The sequence below is a fragment of the Oncorhynchus mykiss genome, chromosome 16 (assembly GCF_013265735.2).
Source record: "Oncorhynchus mykiss isolate Arlee chromosome 16, USDA_OmykA_1.1, whole genome shotgun sequence".
Taxonomy (NCBI): domain Eukaryota; kingdom Metazoa; phylum Chordata; class Actinopteri; order Salmoniformes; family Salmonidae; genus Oncorhynchus; species Oncorhynchus mykiss.
In genome coordinates this window covers 76,103,193-76,122,964 of record NC_048580.1, presented here as the reverse complement: position 1 = coordinate 76,122,964, position 19,772 = coordinate 76,103,193, and the positions used below count along the sequence as shown (strand labels likewise).

At 46.7% G+C, this 19,772-nt stretch overlaps 1 protein-coding gene across 1 annotated transcript; it reads left to right on the top strand.

Annotated features, from left to right (window-relative positions):
- Nucleotides 1–3,374: 3,374 nt before the first annotated feature.
- Nucleotides 3,375–18,756, top strand: LOC110492699 (transcription elongation factor A (SII), 2). The gene is made up of 10 exons (XM_036947820.1): nt 3,375–3,886; nt 4,663–4,725; nt 7,606–7,711; nt 8,448–8,544; nt 11,321–11,469; nt 11,709–11,765; nt 11,916–12,070; nt 13,447–13,593; nt 16,357–16,428; nt 18,025–18,756. The coding sequence occupies exons 1-10, from the start codon at nt 3,818–3,820 to the stop codon at nt 18,031–18,033; spliced, it is 924 nt and encodes a 307-aa protein (XP_036803715.1). The 5' UTR covers nt 3,375–3,817; the 3' UTR covers nt 18,034–18,756.
- The last annotated feature ends 1,016 nt before the right edge of the window (nt 18,757–19,772 follow it).

The following is a 19,772-nucleotide window of genomic DNA, read 5'->3' as shown; positions in this document are numbered from 1 at the left end:
GACAGCCGCGATAATTGTGGATGAGAATTCTCTTGGTAGATAAAAAGTTACTCAGCTTACCATTTATATACAGTATATATACTGACATTCCTGTATTGCAGTGAATCACACACAGAACGAGCAGTATGGCTGGTGGCATTGTCAGGCTGGAGGGTCATGTCAGGATGAGCCTGCAGGAAGGGTACCTCATGAGCGATGAAGATGTCTTCCCTGAAACGCAGTGTTGAGATTGCCTGCAATAACAACACGCTTAGTCTGATGATGCTGTGACACAGACCCCACAGACCACGACAGACCCTCCACCTCCAAATCGATCACGCTTCAGAGTACAGGCCTCTGTGTTACGCTCATTCCTTCGACGATAAACGCCAATCCGACCGTCACCCCTGGTGAGACAAAACCGTGACTTGTCAGTGAAGAGCACTTTTTGCCAGTCCTGTCTGGTCCTTCGGCGGTGGATTTGTGCCCATAGGCAACATTGTTGCCGGTGATGTCTGGTGAGGACCTGCCTTACAACAGGCCTATGTAACAGTACTCGTCTTGCGTTGTGTACAATCAGTCATCGACACGGAACTCCAACATGTAGCACCAGTCATGTAGCTTTATTCTGATAAGAACGACACAAAATTGCACGTCATGCAATGCACGTCTCACCATCCAACTCTGCACTCACGCACTGTACAAAATATATGAACCCCCCCACCAGACACAGTAAGTTGCTAGCTAATACTGGCAGGAATTCTCTACAACAAAATGCACAACAAATATTCTCCAAAAACCGCTGTATCTTATCGAATAACATTTACAAACAATTTGATATAAATTGTACATTTAAATTATCACTTGAGAGTATAAAAATAACTTTTGATGTACAGTGCTTTGCAACCAACAACTTACCGCTGGTTTGGTGCTTGTTCACTGGGACGATTCTAACTGGAACATCCCCCCTCGTAAGCAAGCTACGCAAACCAGCCAATAAGATGCCATGTTGAGTAGGTGAAGGCAAAACAAACTCAAACCAAAAACCCATTGGCTTAACAATAAAGTGGCAAGTGGAATCACCAATATAACCCTGTTACACCTACAAACCCTCAGTCCAGCCTCTCTCAGCCTATTGTGGACAGTCTAAGCACTGATGGAGGGATTGTGCGTTCCTGGTGCAACCCGGGCAGTTGTTGCCATCCTGTACCTGTCCCGCAGGTGTGATGTTCAGCTGTACCGATCCTGTGCAGGTGTTGTTACATGTGGTCTGCCATTGCGAGGACGATCAGCTGTACGTCCTGTCTCCTTGTAGTGCTGTCTTAGGCGTAGCACAGTGTGGACATTGCAATGTATTGCCCTGGCCACATCTGCAGTAGTCATGCCTCCTTTGCAGCATGCCTAAAGCACATTCACGCAGATGAGCAGGGACCCCAGGCATCTTTCTTTTGGTGTTTTTCAGAGTCAGTAGAAAGGCCTCTTTAGTGGCCTAAGTTTTCATAACTGTGACCTTAATTGCCTACCGTCTGTAAGCTGTTACTGTCTTAACGACCGTTCCACAGGTGCATGTTTGTTAATTGTCAATGGTTCATTGAACAAGCACGGGAAGCAGTGTTTAAACCCTTTACAATGAAGATCTGTGAAGTTATTTGGATTTTTACGAATTATCTTTGAAAGACGGGGTCCTGAAAAAGGGGAGGTTTCTTTTTTTTGCCGAGTTTATATTAGGTGAGCAAAACCTCAATATTTACTTCACACTGGAAGCGTTGTACTAGTTGATGCACTGGAACCAACCCTGAACGTTTTTTCTATTCTTTTTTTTTTTAGGAGTTTTTGTATGGAGGTCATGAGTGTCGAAATTGGTTAACAATGCATGTAATGACTTATTTTCTAAGTGTGGATTATTTGAAGTGTTTAAGTGCTGTAATGAATATAAGTGCTGTAATGATTGAGTGTACTGTTATAAGTAGGACACGTGACATCTCGGTAATTTTGAGAAAAAAAACACTTTTTCGGGAGTTGTGCCTGATCGTCCCTAGTTACCACAGCCACAAAGTCAACCCCCCCCCCCCCTTTCATACAATTTATATACATTTAAAACTAGCCTTAATCACACTGCTAACTGTATGCCTAATAATAACCTGAAATTAAGACTAAAAACCATTTTTATAATATTTTTTTTAAGCTATAGAGCCTATTGTGACTTTGTGGCTGTGGTAACTAGAGGACATTGTTGCGCCTCACACATATCTGCCCTCTCATTGGCTAGAATGGTCCCACCTGATCTTGCCTCCTCTCTGCTGTCTTCCATTTTTGAAAACATTTCTTTTCATTGTTAAAACGGCCACTAGAGAATGTGGTCAATATAATCTATAAAATGTACATCCGGTTTTCAAAGGAAATTGAAAGAGACAATGACGCCTCTTACACTTTCGGACGTTAACCACAGATGATTTATTATATTGACAAGATATACTGCTTGACAATGGTTGAAGGAATGCGAGAATGCCATTCTAGCCAATGAGAGGGCAGTATGTGCACAAAAACCACAACTAAATCGTTTTTCTCAAAGTTGCCGGAATACCGCGTTCATCCACTTATATATTATATATTACATTTGTAACAGCCTAAATATTACAAAACTTATATTTGATCAAATAAGCCTGACGTATTTCGACACTCTCTCATAGACCTCCTTACAAACAAACGGGCTTGTCTCACTCGGACAAAATTTTGGACGGAGTAAATCCTCTCGCTTCGCCTCTTCCTCTCTGGGTTAACAAAGGTGACATCAGAGAGGAAGAGGCGAAGCCTGGCGACACTCCATTTTAAACTCTTTTTGCACGTTTACAGGATTGGATGAACAGTGCAGATGATAACCTCCCTCGACAGTTTTTTTTTTTCTCTCGTCAGGCCCCCCCAAAAAGAAAGAAATGGCAGAGTTTCTAAATCCAGAGGCGAGATTGCCAAACCAGTCAATGAGACAAGTGAAAAGATTCTTCCTTAATTAAGTAGGTTAAAGACACAACCTAGATTCGAGCCAATATCATATGTAGTTAAACATTGTATTACTCAGACCTCGTGAAAGTAACAAATTGACACGTTTTTATATTCATGAAAAAAAACTACTTTATATCGAAGGAATGAATGCCTTTGATTTTGACGGCATGCACATGCGCAGTTATACCGAACGAGGAAACAGCCATCCAACGTCACAATGCCGTCATCTACAAGCGCGATCGGCGATTTCTTTTTATTATTGGAAAATCCGTTTTTGTCTATCTTCATACTGTACTACTTAATGTCTTTGGAAAATAATCCACTAGACGTTTCTTTTTCAACCTACTATTTTAAGGTTGGCCCGCCTCTAGTCAACCCCAAAAAGAATGGAAACAGCGACACCTACTGGCTGATGAAAGAAAGGTGTTATTATTCGAGGTCAGGGAGGTGAGTTCAACAGAGAGGTAGATGAGTAAAACGGATTACAGTTTCATGCTGTTTATAAAAAAAATCACAACTATCCAACTAATAGAACGTGATTAGACAGATGTTTGCACACGTTTGGACAGCATTTGGTGAGGTAATGGTTGGGTGAAAGATTCGAGAAATGAACACGCGTCAAACAGCAGATTTTCTGTAGTCCACAAACTACAAATCCCAACCTCTCTCGCCTTGAACAGAAAAGCAAAGCCACACTTGCGCCGTAGGGAAAGAAGTGGATACGTTGGGGACACAGTAGGGGAAGGGAAAGAGACGAGGTTTTTCAACATAAATGGAGGCTCATCCGTAGCGGTGAGAGAAGAGCAGCTGCAAAAAAAAAAAAAAAATACAAGTCAAAATGGCGAAAGAGCAGGAGGTCGAACGCATTGCTAAAACGCTGGACAAAATGGTGCACAAGAAAAACACGGTAAGTTTGAGTTTGCTCGGTGGCAGAAGTCAGGTAGGCTTGGCAGAGCAGGGGTGTTGTGGTGGTCGTGTGATGCCTCTTTGTAGACATCGAACATTCTGGCAAGCTACAGAAATGTTGGCTATTTGTTTTTCAGGGGTTCTGAACTTTAAAACAAACAAAATAAATAACTAGTTGATTGCGCTGTCGACTTGACGTGAAAGTGAATTGTTGCACTTCACTACTACTATGTGTCAGCGTAGGTTGTAATGGCAACATATTGAAACATTGTTGCATTCACGCTGTGTTTTGTTATGAACGGGTGTCCACGCCATTGACACGAAAAGCTGGTTCCGCCCCTCCGTTCTCCTAGTTAAGTACAAGCATGGCTACTCCGGTTTATCAACTGGGATCGTTTTGATATCTGTGTAGGTTCAACTTCAGCGTAGATAATGACATTTGTCGACATTTCCACCTACAACCTATTCTGTTTTCCCTTGCCCGGAGGCGGAACCGAAATATTTAACCTGGAGATAAACTCCCTAAATCCATATGCCACACGGATGACCAGCCATTACAATTGACCATTAAGGCCTCTGCTGTGCCCACATTCTTTTCCATATCACCATAGGCCAACACAATCCAGTTTTGATGTGTCTTATCATCTAGATTCTAGCCCACTATTTTGTCGGAATAATAACACATGCATAATGTTTGGTAACTAAAAATAGATTTGTATACAGCATCCATTCAATTCAACAGGTGTCAATAATTTTCGCTGTCTCCTTTCTTCACAGGATGGTGCCATCTATCTGCTGAGGGAACTGAAGAGCATGAAGATGTCTCTGGAGACTCTACAGGTAGACCCTGTAGGCCTCTCTGTCTGTACCACCTGAGGAAAATAGTATAGTATTGACCATGGTTTATACAATATAATGTCTATACAATGTGTCAGTCCAGGATCGTTGTCAGTTGGTGGAGGGTCAGACCATAGCTCAAGATGTAAAGTAGGCTACAAAAAAAGTACATTCAGTTATTCCAACTCTCCCCTTTAAAAAAATTAAAATAAAAATGCAATGGCTGTTCACTTAACGTAGGCTGGCTTTAGGACCATGCGGCGCGTCGCTTGGAAGGCAGTTTGTTTTGAATTTGATGTCAGCGTCTGACCGGGTACTTTCACATCGCTGTCGGTATAGGCGGCGCATCCAATGGGCTAAGGGGGAAAATAAGCTTCCGCCGAAGAAAATGTAATTAAATGTGCCGAAAGAAACAATATAATTGCTTGTGCCTAATACATAAATAAAATAGTTGTAAATACCACACCGGAGAGAATGATTTGGCCACAGAAGACCATTGACTATTCTTTATTTATTTTAAATCTGTGGATTGATTTAAGTGTGACATTTGGGCAGTGAGTTGCAAATAGCCTAGTGATTGTTGAGTTGCAGCTGTCGGTGAAAAGCAGTTCAACATCCTGTATTCCAAAATACAACCATAGGAAAAACAGTCAAAACAATAAATAAAACGCAAATGGCTATTGCTGAGAAGATGATGAAGAAAAGACTAATCGATCTCTAGTTTTATTTTTAATTTTCAACTCTGAATTGACACCAGCTGAGAGCATCGGCCATATTGGGGCGACAGGGTAGCCTAGTGGTTAGAGCGTTGGGCTACAAATCTTTCGTTCTGCCCCTGAACAAGGCAGTTAACCCACTGTTCCCCTGAACAAGGCAGTTAACCCACTGTTCCCCTGAACAAGGCAGTTAACCCACTGTTCCCCTGAACAAGGCAGTTATCCCACTGTTCCCCTGAACAAGGCAGTTAACCCACTGTTCCCCTGAACGAGGCAGTTAACCCACTGTTCCCCTGAGCGAGGCAGTTAACCCACTGTTCCCCTGAACGAGGCAGTTAACCCACTGTTCCCCTGAACGAGGCAGTTAACCCACTGTTCCCCTGAGCGAGGCAGTTAACCCACTGTTCCCCTGAACGAGGCAGTTAACCCACTGTTCCCCTGAACGAGGCAGTTAACCCACTGTTCCCCTGAACGAGGCAGTTAACCCACTGTTCCCCTGAACGAGGCAGTTAACCCACTGTTCCCCTGAACGAGGCAGTTAACCCACTGTTCCTAGGCCGTCATTGAAAATAAGAATTTGTTCTTTAACTGACTTGCCTAGTTAAATAAAGGTTAATAAATAAATATCCCTGGTGAGTGAACATATTCAGAGTTTTTGGATCATTGGATCAGTACCACTGGAAACATATATGTTGTTGGGGAAATCATTTCCTCCTCCAGGTTAGATGGATATCATATTGTACAATTTGTATCCCCTTTTCCCATAAATTAGAGGGTTGCATTTAAGACGAGGTGGTTTTCATTGATCTCTGTTTGTCAGGGTCAGCAGGCTACTAATTTGTTGGTCCAACGGGCTCAGAGACGGTCACTTGAACTGGACTGAACACCCGCTTTGATAAAAAAATAGATTCCCTCCTAGAACTTGGCACATATCCACTCACCCACACAAACACTCACATCACAACTGCTGCTACCAGACTCTTATTATACTGGTCAGTTTATACACTGCCCCCCCCCCCCCCCCCCCACCCCCCCCCCCTTCATCCCCACCTTCCCTAAAACACGTCTAAATATTAGGCTATAAAATGTACCTTCCTGTATTATACTGATGCTAAAACATTTATTCTACTGAGACATTTACTTTATGTTTGTTTTCTTAAATTATTTCTTATTGTTGCATTGTCCAAAACCTGCAAGGAAGCGTTTCATTGGACGATATATAACGTGCTTATCCCGTAGGACTAAGCATTTCATTGGACGATATATAACGTGCTTATCCCGTAGGACTAAGCATTTCATTGGACGATATATAACGTGCTTATCCCGTAGGACTAAGCATTTCATTGGACGATATATAACGTGCTTATCCCGTAGGACTAAGCGTTTCATTGGACGATATATAACGTGCTTATCCCGTAGGACTAAGCGTTTCATTGGACGATATATATAACGTGCTTATCCCGTAGGACTAAGCATTTCATTGGACGATATATAACGTGCTTATCCCGTAGGACTAAGCGTTTCATTGGACGATATATAACGTGCTTATCCCGTAGGACTAAGCGTTTCATTGGACGATATATAACGTGCTTATCCCGTAGGACTAAGCGTTTCATTGGACGATATATAACGTGCTTATCCCGTAGGACTAAGCATTTCATTGGACGATATATAACGTGCTTATCCCGTAGGACTAAGCATTTCATTGGACGATATATATAACGTGCTTATCCCGTAGGACTAAGCATTTCATTGGACGATATATATAACGTGCTTATCCCGTAGGACTAAGCATTTCATTGGACGATGTATAACGTGCTTATCCCATAGGACTAAGCGTTTCATTGGACGATATATAACGTGCTTATCCCGTAGGACTAAGCATTTCATTGGACGATATATATAACGTGCTTATCCCGTAGGACTAATGAAACTTGAAACCAAATGCAACCCTTTTTAAAAAAATTTTTTAATAGCAACAATTTTATTGTGAAAAAAAAGTGCTTCCCAAAAACTGAATTCGCGCTCCGCCTATGGATGTCAGCGTTTTTTGTTTTCGTTTCCCAAATTGTTTTTTTAATATGTAATGTAAAAATGCAGTAAATGAGGTAAAACTTCCCAAACAATCGCTGACCGTAATGATTACAGCTAAGATGCTGTCTGTTAGTCCACCAGGATCGGCATGTCGGTGAACGCTGTGAGGAAGCAGAGTTCAGAGGAAGAGGTCCAGACTCTGGCCAAGTCACTCATCAAGTCCTGGAAGAAACTACTGGGTATGTCTGCTACAGGTCTGCCTCGTACCGCTGTCTTGTCTGACCTGCAGGTCTGCCTCGTACCGCTGTCTTGTCTGACCTGCAGGTCTGCCTCGTACCGCTGTCTTGTCTGACCTGCAGGTCTGCCTCGTACCGCTGTCTTGTCTGACCTGCAGGTCTGCCTCGTACCGCTGCCTTGTCTGACCTGCAGGTCTGCCTCGTACCGCTGTCTTGTCTGACCTGCAGGTCTGCCTCGTACCGCTGTCTTGTCTGACCTGCAGGTCTGCCTCGTACCGCTGTCTTGTCTGACCTGCAGGTCTGCCTCGTACCGCTGTCTTGTCTGACCTGCAGGTCTGCCTCGTACCGCTGTCTTGTCTGACCTGCAGGTCTGCCTCGTACCGCTGTCTTGTCTGACCTGCAGGTCTGCCTCGTACCGCTGTCTTGTCTGACCTGCAGGTCTGCCTCGTACCGCTGCCTTGTCTGACCTGCAGGTCTGCCTCGTACCGCTGCCTTGTCTGACCTGCAGGTCTGCCTCGTACCGCTGCCTTGTCTGACCTGCAGGTCTGCCTCGTACCGCTGTCTTGTCTGACCTGCAGGTGCGATCCACATGTCTGCTCTAGAGAGACCGGAACATTATTATAATAATACAAACTTGAATACAGTAATGAGTTCACTATATAGTTTTAAGACTAAACAGAAAGCGTATTTCTAAAGAGATAAACACCTGAATGGGAATAATGATATGTTCTCTCTACAGATGGTGCTGAGGGGAAGGCTGCGGAGGAGAAGAGGAGGGAGGGCTCTCCCCTGAGGTCATCAACGTCCAAGGACAGTCCTGGATCCAGCGACCAGAGGTGAGACGTCGTGTCAGTCCTATACCAGAGGTAGTTCAGTGAATAACCTTGTCTGACCTCTGAAGACTTGTGTGAGCTCCCTGAACTAATGCCTAGGCGTTTAGCTCAGCAGGCTAATGTGTAGTCCATGTAGCAGAGGCAGTTCAATGAACTACTCTTGGGTGATGCGTAATCTAGCTTGAGCCCAAAAGACATGGGTTTGACTCACTCACTCACTCACTCACATCAAATATGACTTGACAGGTGAACACAAGGGCTACATCTCTCCACATGTCATCAAAGCGTAACATATATGTTGAACGCTGAACGAGTGACCCTCAGTTTGTTTTTTGGCAAGTTGTGACGGCGTTTCCTTGCAAAGTTTGATTTTCTGTACGTTTCAATTTGGATCCCGCTACGGGGTTAGCCTGAGTTACTGTGACCTCTACTATCTGTCACGGGATCCTGCCAGACCAAAACGTCTGAAGTTGGTTTTCTAAGCTAGCTACTAGCCTAGCTGGTGGTGATCCGTATCAAACTGGCAGGGTTTTCCACAAACAGCCCGTGATGCGGTTAGCCCCTGTGGGCGCAGAGGAATCCCACTCTATTTGTGTTTCCTGTTGCTTTTTCAAAAGCACAATCGTTGCATGAACGTGGCTAACCATAAACATCAATGCCTTTCTTAAAATCAATGTACAGAAGTGTATATATATATATTTTTTTACCTGCATATTTAGTTAAAAGAAATGAATGTTAGCAGTCAATATTCACTAGGGAAATTGCGTCACTTCTCTTGCATTCATTGCACGCAGAGTCAGGGTATATGCAACAGTTTTGGGCTGCCTGGTTCGTTGTGAACTAATTTGCCAGAACTTTACATAATTATGACATAACATTGAAGGTTACAGCATTATTTAGACTTAGGGTTGCCACCCGTTCAATAAAATATGGAACAAATCCATATTTCACTGAAAAAAATAAAATAATAATTCTCTCAATTATAGTTTCCGGATTTGACCATATTAACCTCTGCTAGCGTCCCACCACGACAACAGCCAGTGAAATTGCAGGGCGCCAAATTCAAAACAACAGAAATGCCATAATTAAAATAGATAAAAATAGAGAGAAAATTAATCACTAACCTTTGAAGAGTAGCTGCTGCCTTGACAGGAACTACTGGGGATCCATAATAAACCCCAGGAAGAGTAGCTGCTGCCTTGGCAGGAACTACTGGGGATCCATAATAAACCCCAGGAAGAGTAGCTGCTGCCTTGGCAGGAACTAATGGGGATCCATAATAAACCCCAGGAAGAGTAGCTGCTGACTTGGCAGGAACTAATGGGGATCCATAATAAACCCCAGGAAGAGTAGCTGCTGACTTGGCAGGAACTAATGGGGATCCATAATAAACCCCAGGAAGAGTAGCTGCTGCCTTGACAGGAACTACTGGGGATCCATAATAAACCCCAGGAAGAGTAGCTGCTGCCTTGGCAGGAACTAATGGGGATCCATAATAAACCCCAGGAAGAGTAGCTGCTGACTTGGCAGGAACTAATGGGGATCCATAATAAACCCCAGGAAGAGTAGCTGCTGCCTTGGCAGGAACTAATGGGGATCCTTAATAAACCCCAGGAAGAGTAGCTGCTGATTTGACAGGAACTAATGGGGATCCATAATAAACCCCAGGAAGAGTAGCTGCTGCTGGGGATCCATAATAAACCCCAGGAAGAGTAGCTGCTGCCTTGGCAGGAACTAATGGGGATCCATAATAAACCCCAGGAAGAGTAGCTGCTGCCTTGGCAGGAACTAATGGGGATCCATAATAAACCCCAGGAAGAGTAGCTGCTGCCTTGGCAGGAACTAATGGGGATCCATAATAAACCCCAGGAAGAGTAGCTGCTGCCTTGACAGGAACTAATGGGGATCCATAATAAACCCCAGGAAGAGTAGCTGCTGCCTTGACAGGAACTAATGGGGATCCATAATAAACACCAGGAAGAGTAGCTGCTGCTGGGGATCCATAATAAACCCCAGGAAGAGTAGCTGCTGCCTTGGCAGGAACTAATGGGGATCCTTAATAAACCCCAGGAAGAGTAGCTGCTGATTTGACAGGAACTAATGGGGATCCATAATAAACCCCAGGAAGAGTAGCTGCTGCTGGGGATCCATAATAAACCCCAGGAAGAGTAGCTGCTGCCTTGGCAGGAACTAATGGGGATCCATAATAAACCCCAGGAAGAGTAGCTGCTGCCTTGGCAGGAACTAATGGGGATCCATAATAAACCCCAGGAAGAGTAGCTGCTGCCTTGGCAGGAACTAATGGGGATCCATAATAAACCCCAGGAAGAGTAGCTGCTGCCTTGACAGGAACTAATGGGGATCCATAATAAACCCCAGGAAGAGTAGCTGCTGCCTTGACAGGAACTAATGGGGATCCATAATAAACACCAGGAAGAGTAGCTGCTGCTGGGGATCCATAATAAACCCCAGGAAGAGTAGCTGCTGCCTTGGCAGGAACTAATGGGGATCCATAATAAACCCCAGGAAGAGTAGCTGCTGCCTTGACAGGAACTAAATGGGATCCATAATAAACCCCAGGAAGAGTAGCTGCTGCCTTGACAGGAACTAATGGGGATCCATAATAAACCCCAGGAAGAGTAGCTGCTGCCTTGGCAGGAACTAATGGGGATCCATAATAAATCGAAGAGAAAAATAAGCACACTTATGTTACTGTTTAGAATAAATGGATCAGGGTCACTCCTAACATGATGTAACATTTTCTTCTCGTCTACCCCAGCAAGAAACTGCCTGAGCCCCCTACGACCCCCACCACCCCTACGACCCCCACCTCTCCAAAGTTCACCTCCTTCCCCGCTGCCCCCGTCACCACTGACAGCGTACGCACCAAGTGCCGAGAGCTGCTGGTGGCTGCCCTGCAGACCGACGGTGAGACAGACCCTACCAAGATGGCCGCCATTATCGGCACATTCTACAGCTGTATAGGTTGATGACTTCAGCAACTCTAGTATTATACATCTCTGGGTGAGACGGAGCCCAATCACAAGGAGGGATCTAAGATATGGGGTGGCTGGAGGGACATATTTTTTTTAAGTACATTATTTGGATGTGTAATTTTTGTTTAAAAAACAAACAAACCGAATGACCACTCTGTTTTCGTATGTCAGATGACCACAAGACCATTGGAGCAGACACTGACAACTTGGCTGCTCAGATTGAGGATTATATCCTTTCGCCTGTTGGCTTGTCGCTGTCTGTGTCTGGTGATGAGGACCAGACAGTGGTGTGGTATCTTTATAGGACTCTGCATGTCTAAGACTGTCTTACCGTGTGTGTGCGTGCAGCGTCGTTCTCCTTCACTCTCCCTGCTTCACGTATCTACCAGGAGTTTAAGTCTACAGACCAGAAGTACAAGTCCAGACTGAGGAGCCGTATCTCCAACCTGAAGGACCAGAAGAACCCGGACCTCCGACGCAACGTCCTCGCTGGAAACATCTCTGCTGACCGCATCGCTAACATGGCTGCTGAGGTACGATGCGGGGGGGGGGCGCATCGCTAACATGGCTGCTGAGGTACGATGCAGGGGGGGGGGGCCAGGGGGGGGGGGGGGGGGGGGGGGGGGGGGCGCATCGCTAACATGGCTGCTGAGGTACGATGCGGGGGGGGGGGCGCATCGCTAACATGGCTGCTGAGGTACGATGCAGGGGGGGGGGGGGCGCATCGCTAACATGGCTGCTGAGGTACGATGGGTGGGGGGGGCGCATCGCTAACATGGCTGCTGAGGTACGATGGGTGGGGGGGGCGCATCGCTAACATGGCTGCTGAGGTACGATGGGGGGGGAGGGCGCGCATCGCTAACATGGCTGCTGAGGTACGATGGGGGGGGCACATCGCTAGCATGGCTGCTGAGGTACGATGCGGGGGTGGTGCATCGCTAACATGGCTGCTGAGGTACGATGGGGGGGGGCACATCGCTAACATGGCTGCTGAGGTACGACGCTGGGGGGGGCGCATCTCTAACATGGCTGCTGAGGTACGGGGTGGGGGGGCGTATCGCTAACATGGCTGCTGAGGTACGGGGTGGGGGGGTGTATCGCTAACATGGCTGCTGAGGTACGATGCGGGGGGGGGGGGGGGGCGCATCGCTAACATGGCTGCTGAGGTACGATGTGGGGGGGCACATCGCTAGCAGGGCTGCTGAGGTACGATGCGGGGGGGGGGGGGGGGGGGGTGCATCGCTAACATGGCTGCTGAGGTACGATGGGTGGGGGGCACATCGCTAGCATGGCTGCTGAGGTACGATGCGGGGGTGGTGCATCGCTAACATGGCTGCTGAGGTACGATGGGGGGGGGGCACATCGCTAGCATGGCTGCTGAGGTACGATGCGGGGGTGGCGCATCGCTAACATGGCTGCTGAGGTACGATGCTGGGGGGGGCGCATCTCTAACATGGCTGCTGAGGTACGGGGTGGGGGGGCGTATCGCTAACATGGCTGCTGAGGTACGGGGTGGGGGGGCGTATCGCTAACATGGCTGCTGAGGTACGATGGGGGGGGGGGGTTTTGCATCGCTAACATGGCTGCTGAGGTACGATGCTGGGGGGGGGGGGCGCATCGCTAACATGGCTGCTGACGTACGATGCTGGGGGGGGGGGGGGGGGGGGGGGCGCATCGCTAACATGGCTGCTGAGATACGGGGGGGGGGGGGGGGGGGGCGCGTATCGCTAACATGGCTGCTGAGGTACGATGGGGGGCGGGGGGGGGTCTGTGTTTCATGTTTTGACCGTGAACTCCATACAGTTGAAATATGTCCCAAGGTTGACTCTAAAAATAGCATGTTTGTGCGCGCTTCACATCTGACACTGAGACGATTCTGTAAGGTCAATTCTCTGTGTGTACCAACCAGGAGATGGCGAGCGCGGAGCTGAAAGAGATGAGGAAGGCTTTGACCAAGGACGCCATCAGAGAGCACCAGCTGTCTAAAGTGGGCGGGACCGAGACGGACATGTTTCAATGTGGCAAATGCAGGGGCAAGAACTGCACCTACACACAGGTACTGACATAGTGAACTGCACCTACACACAGGTACTGACATAGTGAACTGGACCTACACACAGGTACTGGCATAGTGAACTGGACCTCTACACAGGTACTGACATAGTGAACTGGACCTCTACACAGGTACTGACATAGTGAACTGCACCTACACACAGGTACCTTCCTAGTGAACTGCACCTACACACAGGTACCTTCCTAGTGAACTGCACCTACACACAGGTACTGACATAGTGAACTGCACCTACACACAGGTACTGACATAGTGAACTGGACCTACACACAGGTACTGGCATAGTGAACTGCACCTACACACAGGTACTGACATAGTGAACTGCACCTACACACAGGTACTGACATAGTGAACTGCACCTACACACAGGTACCTTCCTAGTGAACTGCACCTACACACAGGTACTGACATAGTGAACTGCACCTACACACAGGTACTGACATAGTGAACTGCACCTACACACAGGTACCTTCCTAGTGAACTGGACCTCTACACACAGGTACTGACATAGTGAACTGCACCTACACACAGGTACTGACATAGTGAACTGCACCTACACCCAGGTACCTTCCTAGTGAACTGCACCTACACACAGGTACTGACATAGTGAACTGCACCTACACACAGGTACTGACATAGTGAACTGCACCTACACACAGGTACTGACATAGTGAACTGCACCTACACACAGGTACTGACATAGTGAACTGCACCTACACACAGGTACCTTCCTAGTGAACTGGACCTCTACACACAGGTACTGACATAGTGAACTGGACCTCTACACACAGGTACTGACATAGTGAACTGGACCTCTACACAGGTACTGACATAGTGAACTGCACCTACACACAGGTACCGACATAGTGAACTGCACCTACACACAGGTACCTTCCTAGTGAACTGGACCTCTACACACAGGAACTGACATAGTGAACTGGACCTCTACACACAGGTACTGACATAGTGAACTTGACCTCTACACAGGTACTGACATAGTGAACTGGACCTCTACACAGGTACTGACATAGTGAACTGGACCTCTACACAGGTACTGACATAGTGAACTGGACCTCTACACAGGTACTGACATAGTGAACTGGACCTCTACACAGGTACTGACATAGTGAACTGGACCTCTACACAGGTACTGACATAGTGAACTGGACCTCTACACAGGTACTGACATAGTGAACTGGACCTCTACACAGGTACTGACATAGTGAACTGGACCTCTACACAGGTACTGACATAGTGAACTGGACCTATACACAGGTACTGACATAGTGAACTCTAGTCAGTTCAGTGTAGTTTCCCCCTGGGGTAAAATCCCATGTTGTCAGTGCAGTGTAGTTTCCCCCTGGGGTAAAATCCGAGAGAGAGAGAGAGAGAGAGACTTAGGTTGGACCATTAAAACTCGTTTTTCAACCTCTCCAGTCGGTTAGGACATCTACATTGTGCATGACACAAGTAATTGGAGGTGTACCTGTGGATCTATTTCAAGGCCTACCTTCAAACTCAGTGCCAAGACCTCAGAAAACAAATTGTAAACCTCCATAAGTCTGGTTCATTCTTGGGAGCAATTTCCAAACACCTGAAGATATCACGTTTATCTGTACAGACAATAGTACTCAAGTATAAACACAATGGGACCACGCAGCCGTCATACCGCTCAGGAAGGAGACGCGTTCTGTCTCCTAGAGATGAACGTACTTTGGTGCGAAAAGTGCAAATCAATCCCAGAACAACAGTAAAGGACCTTGTGAAGATGCCGGAGGAAACGGGTACAAAAGTATCTTTCTCCACAGTAAAATGAGTCCTATATCGACATAACCTGAAAGGCCGCTCAGCAAGGAAGAAGCCACCGCTCCAAAACCACCATAAAAAAGCCAGACTATGGTTTACAACTTTACATGGGTACAAAGATTGTACTTTTTGGGGAAATGTCCTCTGGTCTAATGAAACAAAAGTAGAACTGTTTGGCCATAATGACCATCATTATGTTTGGAGGAAAAAGGGGGAGGCTTGCAAGCCGAAGAACACCATCCCAACCATGAGGCACTGGGGTGGCAGCATCATGTTGTGGTGGTGCTTTGCTGCAGAAGGGACTGGTGCACTTCACAATATAGATGGCATCATGAGGAAGGAAAATTATGTGGATATATTGAATCAACTTCTCAAGATGTCAGTCAGGAAGTGAAAGCTTGGTCGTAGATGGGTCTTCCAAATGGACAATGACCCCAAGCATACTTCCAAAGTTGTGGCAAAATGGCTTAAGGACAACAAAGTCAAGGTATTGGAGTGGCCATCACAAAGCCCTGACCTCAATCCTATAGAAAATTTGTGCGAGGAAGGAGGCCTACAAACCTGATCCAGTTACACCAGCTCTGTCAGGAGGAATGGGTCAAAATTCACCCAACTTATTGTGGGAAGCTTGTGGAAGGCTACCAGAAACCTTTGACCCAAGTTCAACAATTTAAAGGCAATGCTACCAAATACTAATTGAGTGTATGTAAACTTTTGACCCACCGGGAATGTGATGAAAGAAATAAAAGCTGAAATAAATCACTCTACTATTATTCTGACATTTCACATTCTTAAAATAAAGTGGTGATCCTAACTAACCTAAGACCGGGAATATTTACTTGGATTAAATGTCAGTGATTGTGAAAAACTGAGTTTAAATGTATTTGCCTAAGGTGTATGTGAACTTCAACTGTACATGCTGTCTCTCCCTGTGTGTTGTAGGTGCAGACGCGCAGTGCTGATGAGCCCATGACCACCTTTGTACTGTGTAACGGCTGTGGCAACCGCTGGAAGGTAGGCTGTGTACCCAGATCACTGTCTGGTAACATTCCTGGGATAATTCGTTTTTATCTATGCCTCATTTGAATATCAAAGAAAATAGTTAGCAACTATATTAGACTACTGCGATGCCCAGGTTTGATGCCCTGCTCCCTAGCTTGGTGGGCCCGGCTCCCTAGCTTGGTGGGCCCGGCTCCCTAGCTTGGTGGGCCCCGCTCCCTAGCTTGGTGGGCCAGGCTCCCTAGCTTGGTGGGCCCGGCTCCCTAGCTTGGTGGGCCCGGCTCCCTAGCCTGGTGGGCCCCGCTCCCTAGCCTGGTGGGCCCCGCTCCCTAGCTTGGTGGGCCCGGCTCCCTAGCTTGGTGGGCCCCGCTCCCTAGCTTGGTGGGCCCGGCTCCCTACCCTGGTGGGCCCCGCTCCCTAGCTTGGTGGGCCCGGCTCCCTAGCTTGGTGGGCCCGGCTCCCTAGCTTGGTGGGCCCCGCTCCCTAGCTTGGTGGGCCCGGCTCCCTAGCCTGGTGGGCCCGGCTCCCTAGCCTGGTGGGCCCGGCTCCCTAGCCTGGTGGGCCCGGCTCCCTAGCCTGGTGGGCCCCGCTCCCTAGCTTGGTGGGCCCGGCTCCCTAGCTTGGTGGGCCCGGCTCCCTAGCTTGGTGGGCCCGGCTCCCTAGCTTGGTGGGCCCCGCTCCCTAGCTTGGTGGGCCCCGCTCCCTAGCTTGGTGGGCCCCGCTCCCTAGCTTGGTGGGCCCCGCTCCCTAGCTTGGTGGGCCCCGCTCCCTAGCCTGGTGGGCCCGGCTCCCTAGCCTGGTGGGCCCGGCTCCCTAGCCTGGTGGGCCCGGCTCCCTAGCCTGGTGGGCCCCGCTCCCTAGCTTGGTGGGCCCGGCTCCCTAGCTTGGTGGGCCCGGCTCCCTAGCCTGGTGGGCCCCGCTCCCTAGCTTGGTGGGCCCGGCTCCCTAGCTTGGTGGGCCCCGCTCCCTAGCTTGGTGGGCCCCGCTCCCTAGCTTGGTGGGCCCCGCTCCCTAGCTTGGTGGGCCCGGCCTCTATGTACTTCTGTAGATCTTAAATGATTTGAACGGGATAAGTAGTATGCTGGTTCACCTTTCTGATTTGGTGAGGTGGAGAATTGCACCATAGTGCTTCCACTTGTCCAGTCCTGTCAGATCTGCAGCCATGTGTATAAGGGTAGAGACCAGTGGTTTGCCTGATCAGAGGTTACCTAACCCTGACTTGGTTGTGAGATGTAAATACGGGCTAGAAGGTAAGGGAACATGGTGCGCTTTTTATGGCTTGGCTGCTCAGTACTCCTGCAGTACCACAGTGTCACCACAAGATGGCAGCAGACATTGTCAAGCACTTGCTGACTTTACTGGTGCTACTGTGGTGGTAACCATGCCGACTTCTTCTAATGATGTTATACGTTTTCTCACATCCAATATAATACAACACACCTACCAGACACGTTTGTTGTTGTTGTCGTCATGTACCCTCCATATTTGAGTTATTTTAACAGACACTCTTACTCAGTGACTTTCAATCAGTGTATTGAACTAAAGAAAATCAACCACATGCCATGATCATTGCAAGTCAAATCTTTACCACTTTGTCTCCCTCCTCCCCAGTTCTGTTGAGGAGAAGATATTCTGGATTTGCTAGTAGAAGAGCTGACCTGGATGAAGAAATAAACCTGGACCTAATTTTGTTACAACTGCAGACTGGTTTTTGTGCTTATTTTTTTTTTTTTTGATACCTTGTTTTTACATTTAACTCATAAATCTGTAGAAAATATTTTGCCATTTTGATTTAATATCCTTTTTTTTTTAAAATATTAAATCACACTAGCCTGGGTGCCTTTTCTGGTTCTGTTCACGTGCCTCAACCTCTTATGGAATGTCATGTTTGGTTTGACAACAGGTTGGCAAGAGCACAAACTGTTCTGGGACCAGGCCGAAGTTGAACACTTGCTCTTAAAACAACATTTTGGTTTGCTGTTCATTAGTTGAAAGCGCTATCTTACTAAAAAAAACAATCTTAATTTTGGGGGGGGGGGGGTGCCTTTCTTTGCCCCTCTGTGCCACAAATGATCATTTTACTGTTAGTTTTATACACTTGCTGTATTTAGAGTGTTTATACACTCTTAGCATAAGTCCCAAATGCCACCCTATTCCCTGTAGTGCACTATAAAGGGAATGAGGTACCATTTGGATACGTACTTGCTGTATATAGAACAAGCCGTTGTTTCACTTTATTCTGAATCTACAGTCTTACTAATTCAGTACCACTCAAACTCTGAAATGGACGAATATGGAATCATGTAGTAACCAAAAAAATAAAGTGTTCAACAAATCAAAATAGTTTTTTTTTTTTTTTTAGATTCTTCAAAGTAGCCACCCGTTGCCTTGATGACAGCTTTTGCACACACTTGGCATTCTCTCAACCAGCTTCATGAGGTAGTCACCTGGAATGCATATTCAATTAACAGGTGTGCCTTGTTAATTTGGTTAAAAAACCCTTGAATGAGTAGGAGTGTTCAATCTTTTGACTGGTACTGTATAAATAAAATACACAGGTTCTTAGTTCTGTTTTGATTCTTCCATAAACAAATGAGAGAAACAGGAGAATCTGCTAGAAGATATAGAATGAGAAAGGTTTAAGGAGGACAGTCTCTCCTCTTTTCCTTCTCTGCTTGAACGTTACTAAAAGGTTAGCGGAGTACTAGAGAAGTAGCCTGTTATCCAAATCGAGTTTGCTACTTTTTTCTCCTTTCTGTTAAAACAATTATAAAATGTAGTTCAGACTACTGGAGGAAAAGAGCCTCCTGACAAACTATCGACTGGTTTGAAAATTTTTGTCATGCAAGTGATTCATTTTGTATTGTTAACCATTTTGTCCTCCCGATGGGAACTTGTGTCAATTTGAATTAAAAACGGATGTAAGGAGTGTGGAAAGAGACTGGGGGGAGGGGTCCTGGTGAGTTCTTGTTAGCACTGGGCTTATCAACCCGCTCAGTTCACTAGCCAAACATTGTTTTTAACGTTACAAATACAGACGTCATGAATAGAGCAGACCATGATTCCTTGTTGTTCCTTGTTGTAAAACATGTTTGTTCTACAACTTGTCCTGCTGAACACCACAGGTGAAAGACCCATTTTAAAGTTCTATCGTCATGGGGGGGGGGGGGGGGGGGGACTTCTTAATGGCTGAGAACACACCCTCCATATAAACTATTTGGGAGAACTAGAGATATACTTTCCAAAAGTTGATGTACTTTTCCCATCATGTCCCACTGGATCAACTGAAAGTTTGCTGTGGAGAAGAAGGAAAAAAACTCACAAAGAGGAACAAATTGCTAGCCAATTCACCTGCCTTG

Bases quoted from the DNA above. Each gene is read 5' to 3' on its own strand.
- LOC110492699 (XM_036947820.1), top strand. From the start codon at position 3,818: ATGGCGAAAGAGCAGGAGGTCGAACGCATTGCTAAAACGCTGGACAAA. The intron at 3,887-4,662 runs GTAAGTTTGAGT...CTTTCTTCACAG, and splicing joins TGGTGCACAAGAAAAACACG to GATGGTGCCATCTATCTGCT. The intron at 13,594-16,356 runs GTACTGACATAG...TGTGTGTTGTAG, and splicing joins AGAACTGCACCTACACACAG to GTGCAGACGCGCAGTGCTGA.